Source organism: Salvelinus sp. IW2-2015, unplaced genomic scaffold (assembly GCF_002910315.2).
Source record: "Salvelinus sp. IW2-2015 unplaced genomic scaffold, ASM291031v2 Un_scaffold16466, whole genome shotgun sequence".
In the NCBI taxonomy this organism is placed as follows: Eukaryota; Metazoa; Chordata; class Actinopteri; order Salmoniformes; family Salmonidae; genus Salvelinus; species Salvelinus sp. IW2-2015.
In genome coordinates, this window is record NW_019957599.1 from 68,059 (window position 1) to 78,091 (window position 10,033).

A 10,033-nucleotide genomic window follows, 5' to 3' on the forward strand; every position below is an offset into this window, starting at 1 on the left:
GCTCTGAACCGTGTTCCATATTCACTCCAACCCTCAACACATGCTCCATATAACTCCCAACCCTCAACCATGCTCCATATTACTCCAACCATCAACCTTGTTCCATATTACTTAACCTTCCAACCCTCAACCTTGCGTCCATAAAGCTACTCCAACCCTCAACCGTGTTCCATATTTACTGCCAACCCTCAACCATGCTCCATATTACTCCAACCTCAACCATGCTCCATATATACTCCAACCATCAACCTTGCTCATATTAGTCTTCTCATCATCTCCATGATAATCAGACTATACCACACTGTACCCCTTGATATTCTCTCTCTCTGTGTGTCTCCATCACCCATCAGTCCTAAGCCCTCTAGTGTGTGGTTGCCCATGCTAATCAGACTATATAGTAATACACTACCCACCCAGGGATACAGCAGGGATGGAGAGAGTGAGAGAGCGAGAAAGCATAATAGAGAGAGAGAAGAGGAGAGAGGAGAGAGAGAGAGAGAAGACAAGAGAAGAGAGAAGAGGAGAGAGAGGCACGGAGGTGTGGGGAAAGCGTGAGAGAGGAAGAGAGTGAGAGAAAAGGGAGAACATGACAGAAGGATATAGAATTAACCTTCTGATGAAGGCACAGCTCTCAATTAGGATTCCATGCCACTCCTCCTCTCTCTTATCCCCTCTCTCCATCGGGTAAATAAATAAAGAAGTGGACAGGGAGAACTTCCGTCATATAACACAATGCAGCTAGTCTCAAATGGACGTCTGGCACCACACTACCTAGGATCATATTGTTCTCAGTGACAGGGTAAGGGGAGAGTGGACTGACTATACCGTACTCCACACAGGATGGTCTTTCACATAGGGACATTTAATAGGGATACACAGGAAATCAGCCCTTTAAGTCCACTATTTACCTGGCGTTAGCTTATCAAATAATAGTAAAATGGTAAGTACAGAAATGACTGTACCCACAGTAACCAAGGGGGGGGGGCTTAGCAAAGGGTCAAAGGTGTTGCATTCTTCTGAAAGTAGAGAATCAAAAAAAGAACCATTGTATTGTCATCTAACATTAATCTACTGTTAAACCACAGCAAAAATATATTCTTGACTGTTTTCAGTCTGACTGCAGGTACAGGCATCTTGACATTAACTGTGAGGAAGACAAAAAAACGAAGGCTAGTGATTGGAGTCACCCTCCGCCACTAATTCATTTGTTTTAACGAAGAGATGCAAGCTGGTTGATTGTTTGGGGGTTGGAGGAGCAGCTAGGAGGCTCCATTCTCTGGTATTTAGGGGAGATTTAATGGTGGGGGCATTAAAGAATAGATGTACTGGCCTTGAGAAGACAGAGGGGGAGATGGAGAAGTGTCTAGCTAGAGATGAAGGACGTCTAGCTAGAGTTGTATGCTGCTGACAGGTCTGGACTTCTCTCTTCCTGAAAAAAGAGAAGGGAGAGACCAGAGGGAGGGATGCTAAAAGACAATTCCATCTTTATCTGTCTGGACATGTGCTGGTTGGAAAGAGAGCAGAGAGCCTACTGTGTCTGTAGCTACCTGAAGTGAAGTGTGGGAATCTCTCAGTGAATGAGCACTACACACCATTATAAAACCCTCACGTCAATGCACACTCCTCCACACAAAACTAAACTAAACACAAGCCTGTGCCTGATGGATTTCTACAATATTTCAGTCAAGTGGCTATACAGTAATAACACAACTAGTAATAGATTCCTTAGTTGTAATCCTTCTGCGGGGACTGAGTCACTCCTCATAAGGGCCCTTGGACCTGCCGTTCTCTGTGATTCACAACCTGACATACCAGTGGGAGTGTGTGGGTGGTGGGTGTGTATATATATGTGGTCCCTGCATGTGAGTTGGCAGAGTAGAGGGGAGGGGGGTGTGTTGGTATTTATTTATTTTTTTTATTAACCTTTATTTAACCAGGTAGGCTAGTTGAGAACAAGTTCTCATTTGCAACTGCGACCTGGCCAAGATAAAGCAAAGCAATTCGACACATACAACACAGAGTTAAACATGGATAAACAAAACATAGTCATAATACAGTAGAAAAAATAAGTCTATATACAGATGTGAGCAAATGAGGTGAGATAAGGGAGGTAAAGGCAAAAAAAGGCCATGGTGGCAAAGTAAATACAATATAGCAAGTAAAACACTGGAATGGTAGATTTGCAGTGGAAGAATGTGCAAAGTAGAAATAGAAATAATGGGGTGCAAAGGAGCAAAATAAATAAATAAATACAGTAGGGGAAGAGGTAGTTGTTTGGGCTAAATTATAGATAGGCTATGTACAGTGCAGTGATCTGTGAGCTGCTCTGACAGCTGGTGCTTAAAGCTAGTGAGGGAGATAAGTGTTTCCAGCTTCAGAGATTTTTGCAGTTCGTTCCAGTCATTGGCAGCAGAGAACTGGAAGGAAAGACGACCAAAGGAGGAATTGGCTTTGGGGGTGACCAGTGAGATATACCTGCTGGAGCGCGTGCTACGAGTGGGTGCTGCTATGGTGACCAGTGAGCTGAGATAAGGCGGGGCTTTACCTAGCAGAAACTTGTAGATAACCTGTGGGTTTGGCGACGATTATGAAGCGAGGGCCAACCAATTAGAGCGTACAGGTCGCAATGGTGGGTAGTGTATGGGGCTTTGTGTGCAAAAACGGATGGCACTGTGATAGACTGCATCCAGTTTGTTGAGTAGAGTGTTGGAGGCTATTTTATAGATGACATCACCGAAGTCGAGGATCGGTAGGAAGTCAGTTTTACGAGGGTATGTTTGGCAGCATGAGTGAAGGATGCTTTGTTGCGATATAGGAAGCCGATTCTAGATATAATTTTGGATTGGAGATGCTTATGTGAGTCTGGAAGGAGAGTTTACAGTCTAACCAGACCACTAGGTATTTGTAGTTGTCCGAGAGCCGTATGACTTATTAGTACACTTATCAGTATGATCCACATGAGGACTTGACCCCTTGAATCAGTGGCTGCAGAGTGGTGATGCTCTGAGCTCTATCAAAGATTCACCAAACCCCTTGTCTGTTAAGTCACACTGACAGGCTTCACCATGGTGATGCCCCCCGCACGCCGGTCTTGGATTGGCTTCTCCCTTACTCTTCCTCTTACCACCTCCGTTGTGTGGCTTAGTACTGAATGGGCACAGAGATCCTTAAGGGCTTGTATCTCATCTCCTCAGACCACATAATCACATTAGCTGTCCTGAGGGGGTGAGAGGCTGGGCGAGGCAGGGTTGGGTGGGGGTCATCGGGACTGGAGCCAATGACAGGGTCTAGGGGCCATCCTGGGGCCACGGTGGCCCAGCAACCCCAGCCAGAGCTCTGATAATCGGGCAATTAGAGGACCGGCGTGGGCCTTGAAGTGGTTAATGGTTTAATTAGTGTTATTAGAGCTGGAGAACGAGGGAGAGAGGAGGAGGGAGGGAGAGATGGACGCACGGCCTCGAAAGGCTGGCTGGAGCTTGACCCGGGGCAGGGGGAGAGGAAGGACAGTCGCCACCATCACGACACACACAACACACACACACAACACACACACACTTGCTGTAAACAGCCACAATTACCGCCACACAGAGATGGTCACATTTTCAATGTGGAAATGTATGGGCAAAGTGGTACAATGCACCAGTCATTATGAAATCCAACCATTCAACTGTTTGAATTGTCATAAAGTGGTGTTTCAGTAATACAGGGGATTCTCAGAGTAACTGTCTGGATAAGGAGTGGTGCTGGGGTGATACTGGGAAACTGGGTTAATGGGAGCACTGGGGAGGGTCACTACCCTTAACACAGAACACAGCTGTGTGACTGACTGCACCCCAAAGAGAGAAACAGAGGGATAGAGAGGTACAAATATGGAGAGATGAGAGGGAGATATGGAGAGAGGGAGGGAGGGGATAGAGGGAGCAGGAAAAGAGAAAAGTGCAACCCGAAAGCAGAGAAAAGATGGTTGAAGGAGACAAGAGAAAGAACTGGGCATCGGGAAGAGACGGAGAGAGAGGGAGAGAGAGCGAGAAAAGGTGAGAGCGATAAAAGAGAGAGAAAGAGCRAAGACAAGGGCCTGCACGTTGCACCCAGGGAAGGGAGACAGTCGGTTGGGCGAATTAACTATCAGGACACCCTTGACACGTAGAAGCCAATCAGATTTTAATTAACTGGTGGATGGTGATGGAGGGAGAGACGGGTGAGGCTGGCACAGGCTAATTACCCTCTGTATCTCTGCCTGCCTGCCGCAGGCACCACAGGGACAGCCACAGAGCATCCCCATTCCAGGGCCAGGGGAGGGGAGGGAAGGGCTGTCCAGGGCAGGGAGCCCCAAGGCTGGGTAGATGTGTGAGTGAGACGGGAGGTGGAGGCTCTGGAGGTGGAGGAATGGAGGAAGAGGGGTGGAGGAAGAGAGGGTGGGCCGGAGTTGAGGCCTCGTGGCTGGGTAGATGTGTGAGAGAGCGAGGAAAGCCCTGGGGAGGTGGGGATGTGGCTGAGGAGGGTGGGAGGTTACTGTAATCAGCTGTGAGGGCCAACATTCTGGCTGCATGTCTACATTATGTGTGTCTGTCTGGAGCGTGTGTGTGTGTGTCTTTCTGAGTGTGTGGCTCACTATAGTAGTCTGCCCACTGAACTGCATCTGTCTGTCTATCTGTCTGACAGTAAGTGTGTATGTGTCAGTCTATCCATGATGTGTGTGTGTCTCACCGTGGAGGGCTGTCCTAGCAGAGGAGCTGGCCTCTGCGGGGGAGGAGGACTTGGAGCGCTGGCTGAAGGGGGATTGTCTGAAACGCTCATCCAGGAAGGGGCTAGAAGTGGACACACAACCACACACAGACACAGTCAGAGCAGTATCATGCTTTAACAGCTCAATAAATAAAACAAATGCTTACGCTAAAATATGATAGCAATATGCAATCAATATGATACCAATATGCAATTTTCTTTAAATAAAGTTGCAGAGCTCCAGGCCTCCCAATCTCAATGCTAAACCATAAGCCATATACCAAAAAAGACAAACTGTAGAAATAGCAGCTAAGCGGAAAAGAAGCCACTATGTTCATCATGTCGAATGGTCGCTGGTTTGAATACCCGAGCCAACAAGGTGAAAAATCTGTCGAGGCACTTAACCCTAATTTGCTCCAAGGGCGCCATACTCCTATGGCTGACACTGTAAAACAACACCTTTCACTGCACCTATCCAGTGTATGTGACAAAACAACATGTTGTTGTTGTTGTCTTACCTGCTTATGCCCACCATGTTGCTGTCTTTGTGGTCGTTGGCTTTGCTGACTTTTTCTGCAACACAAAAAAACATCCCAACATCAAAGAGGGTCACAACAATGAGAAATCATTAACAAGCCTTTTGTGGTCATGATGGAACCACGAAGCGGTTATTCAGGACATATTGATTATTCAACGTGACCGAGTGGTCAGTATTGGTCTGATACTGCTTTAAAAAGGTGCAATCTGGGATCTGGGAATCTGTTCAAAGGTCAGTCCTTGCATCTAGAGCGCCGTCTGTGAATTTGAGAGGGGTAACATTTCCCTAACCATTTTGCTGAAAGACCAATCCCAGATTGTAGCGTATAGTAACATTGTGGTCATAGTAACACGCTGTATAAAAACCCAGGGAAGTTGCATGGTTGTCCTGTTGCCTTGGCAGATACTGTTTTAAGTGGTCAAAGTCAAAGAGATCATATTAAATGACTAGAGGGGCTATGTCATAAACCCTCACAGTTCCAGAATGGTATAAAAATGGCAGCCATTGTGGCCAGGGAGAAATCCAAACCAGTCTAATTGGAATTAATGGTAGTAGAGGCATAGGTGATGCATTTCCTGATTTCACTTATGCAGAAAAATAAAAGGCATGTGATTTTTTTTATACCTAAAATATTGTCATATAATTATAAAGTTTGTACAGGTTTTAGACTGTATAAATAGCCTATGAAATATATGTAAACGGACCATAAATGTCTCAATGTTTGTTTTTTTGGAAAGCTGTGAGTGTTTATAATATGATACAATATCAGTACTTGTTGCATTTACAACTTGTCTAAATCCTATCTACTGATTTCAGCCAGTGGCTGTGGATTGACTGCACTGTTAGTATGGAATGTTGGCATACTGGTTAGAAAAATTTGAATGTTAGATTTTTTTTTTGAATCATTCCACTATTCCACTTAAACGGCGAACAAACATACTGTGCAGACAATCTTCAAAATGATTGTTTTACACAATATCTCATCACAGCACACTGGCTGACCAACTCCCTGACCAAAATGGCTGACCTTTTATGCTGTCATAAGAACTTTCATGTCCATTCTAGTATTCAAATTCTATTCAGAGTAATAAAACCCAGGGAAGGTGTTTGGTTGTCCCTTGGCTTCAGCAGCCTACTAGTGATGACCTCATTATAGCAGCCTCTTGCTCCCTGGTGTACACTGCTCTAGTCGCTGCCCCCAACCCCTCCTCGCACCCCACTCCCTAACCCTCCTCACCCCCCACTCCCTAACACCCCGCTCCCTCAAACGGTTCGCCAAGGACAGAGGTCTCTCCGCGTTGCCATGGTGATGCCACACGGAGAAAATGTAGGGGGGGGCTAGTTGAGAGAGGGGCGGGGGGGCTAGTGTGTGCAGCCAAGTGTGCTTGAGCCGGCATGTTTGAAAAGGAGTCGAGGAAGAGAGAGAGAAGGAGGGATAGAGAAGGAGAAGAGGAGGGAGGGACGTGGGAAGACAGGCACTTTGTAGACACTGCTCCCCATGGGGGCTTGTGTGTGTCTGCGTGTGTGTGTGTACGTGCGTGCTCATCGGTGTGTGCATCTCTCTCGCTGGAGAGATTTTTTTGCCACAATTTCCGAGGTGCTACTGTATAAGGCATTTAGGCGTAGCAATCAGAGCTGGGGGATAGAGCTGGGGGCATGGCCTGGGTCTCCTGTACCCCCCCCCCCCCCCCCACAACCCCATCTTGGGGGATGCAGGCTCCACTTCATGCTCTGCCATCAGGCAATACAAACAGCTGTCTGCCGCCTCAATGTCATGGTCACAGCCAAGCAGGGAAGTAGTGTGTATAAAACCCACAGAGCACATTACAGGTAATATATAGTGTCCCCTAACCGCAGAGCCTCCAGAGGATGGAAGAGAAACACATAGCTTTTATGGCTAAGTATCACACCACATTCAAGGTTGCCACTGAGCACTGAGGTGCCAGAGAGAGTGTGTGTGAATGTAGTCAGGGAGTGTGTGAGGGTACATGTGTGTGTACAAGTGTGTGGACATTAGAGGTCGACCGATTAATCGAATGGCCGATTAATTAGGGACGATTTCAAGTTTTCATAAACAATCCGAAATCTGTATTTTTTTTTACACATTTATTTAACTAGGCAAGTCAGTAAGAACACATTCTGATTTTCAATGACGGCCTAGGAACGGTGGGTTAACTGCCTTGTTCAGGGGCAGAACGACAATTTTTACCTTGTCAGCCAGGGATTCGATCTTGCAACCTTACGGTTAACTAGTCCAACGCTCTAACCACCTGCCTCACGAGGAGCCCGCCTGTTACGCGAATGCAGTAAGAAGCCAAGTAAGTTTCTAGCTAGCATTAAACTTATCTTATAAAAAACAATCAATCAATCATAATCATTAGTTATAACTACACAGTATGATGATATTACTAGTTTATCTATCGTGTCCTGCGTTGCATATAATTGATCGGTGCGCATTCGCGAAAAAGGACTGTCATTGCTCCAACGTGTACCTAACCATAAACATCAATGCCTTTCTAAAATCAATACACAGAAGTATATATTTTAAACCTGCATATTTAGCTAAAAGAAATCCAGGTTAGCAGGCAATATTAACCAAGTGAAATTGTGTCACTTCTCTTGCGTTCATTGCACGCAGAGTCAGGGTATATGCAACAGTTTGGGCCGCCTGGCTCATTGCGAACTAATTTGCCAGAATTTTATGTAATTATGACAACATTGAAGGTTGTGCAATGTAACAGGAATATTAGTCTGATGGATGCCACCCTTTAGATAAAATATGGAACGGTTCCGTATTTCACTGAAAGAATAAATGTTTTGTTTTCGAGATGATAGTTTCCGGATTCGACCATATTAATGACCTAAGGCTCGTATTTCTGTGTGTTATTATGTATAATCAAGTCTATGATTTTATAGAGCAGTCTGAGCGATGGTGGGCACCAGCAGGCTCGTAACATTCATTCAAACAGCACTTTCGTGCGTTTTGCCAGCAGCTCTGCTGTTTATGAATTCAAGCCTATCAACTCCTGAGATAGTTGGTGTAACGATGTGAAATGGCTAGCTAGTTAGCGGGTGCGCGCTAATAGCGTTTCAAACGTCACTCGCTCTGAGACTTGGAGTAGTTGTTCCTCTTGCTCTGCATGGGTAACGCTGCTTCGAGGGTGGCTGTTGTCGATGTTTCATGGTTCGAGCCCAGGTAGGAGCGAGGAGAGGGACGGAAGCTATACTTGTTACACTGGCAATACTAAAGTGCCTATAAGAACATCCAATAGTCAAAGTATATGAAATACAAATGTAAGAGAGAAATAGTCCTATAATTCCATAAATAACACAACCTAAAACTTCTTACCTGGGAATATTGAAGAATCATGTTAAAAGGAACCACCAGCTTTCATATGTTCTCATGTTCTGAGCAAGGAACTAAACGTTAGCTTTCTTACATGGCACATATTGCACTTTTACTTTCTTCTCCAACACTTTGTTTTTGCATTATTTAAACCAATTGAACATGTTTCATTATTTATTTGAGGCTAAATTGATTTATTTGATGTATTATATTTAGTTAAAAATAAGTGTTATATTCAGTATTGTTGTAATTGTCATTATTACAAATAAAGTGTCCATTTTTAAATTGACGCGATTAAATCGTATTGAAAAATCATAATCGTCAACCTCTAGTGTACATGTGTGTGTATGTTTGAGAGATTGTGTGTGTCGTATGTGTGTGTGTGTTGTGTATCATAGAGAACATTGCGCACCTGAGAGTTGGAAGAGAGCTCGGAGGCCATTTTCACCGATATGTCCTGGGAGAAGAGGTCTTGCTTCTGGGGCCGACAAACGCCTCAGGGAGGCTGGCCATGGCTCGCTCTTCTCACACGGCCCTAAAGTGCTGAAGGCCAGCAGGTGAGAAGAGGGCGGGGCCGGGCCGCTGGCCGGGTCCACCTCCATAGGCTCTCCTTCACCGTCATCTTCTGGTAGTGGCGGCGTCCTTGTTGCTTTCTGGGTAGGGATTGGATGAGAGGGACAGTGAGTGACAGGGTTGAATCTATGCGTTCCTGTGACAACTCCTATCTACACTGAGTACAACAAACATTAGGAACACCTCCTAATATTGAGTTGGGACCCCCTTTGCCCTCAGAACAGCCTCAATTCGTCAGGGCATGGACTCTACAAGGTGTCGAAAGCGTTCCACAGGGATGCTGACTCCAATGCTTCCCACAGTTGTGTTAAGTTGGCTGGAAGTCCTTTGTGGGGACCAATCTTGATAAACACGGGATAAGGGATCATGGCTTTAACCTGGATTCACCTAGTCAGTCTATGTCATGGAAAGAGCAGGTGTCAATGTGTATGTATATATATTATATATAAAATATATATATATATATATATATATATTAGTGAGGGAAGTCATTTGCCTTATAGTTTGAGAAAAACCAGTTGTTTAATCCAAAAGGTTATAATATATTATACTGCATACAACTCTACTGGCTTTCCTCAAAGCTGACTAGTAAGTGGATTTGATTCCCGGTAATGTCCTAATCTCTGCATTTTACAGATGATGCATGGATGTGTCTCATTCTCAAAATATAGATAGCTAAGTTCATTTATCATACAAACCCTACATAGACTTCATACTACCTCATGGATGTTCAAAGAAGATAACCTTAAAAAACTTTGTTAATGCCCTTTAACATATACCCCAAGGACATTCTGTACATTTAATCAGACACAGACAAACTCTCATTCCATTCATACTTCAATCTCCATCCA

At 44.9% G+C, this 10,033-nt stretch overlaps 1 protein-coding gene across 1 annotated transcript; it reads right to left on the minus strand.

Annotated features, from left to right (window-relative positions):
• Positions 1-3,549: 3,549 nt before the first annotated feature.
• On the minus strand, positions 3,550-9,529 carry LOC139027467 (zinc finger protein 827-like). The gene is made up of 3 exons (XM_070442675.1): positions 9,022-9,529; positions 5,244-5,298; positions 3,550-4,808 (listed from the first exon to the last, which is right to left on the minus strand). The coding sequence occupies exons 1-3, from the start codon at positions 9,209-9,211 to the stop codon at positions 4,682-4,684; spliced, it is 372 nt and encodes a 123-aa protein (XP_070298776.1). The 5' UTR covers positions 9,212-9,529; the 3' UTR covers positions 3,550-4,681.
• Positions 9,530-10,033: the final 504 nt, after the last annotated feature.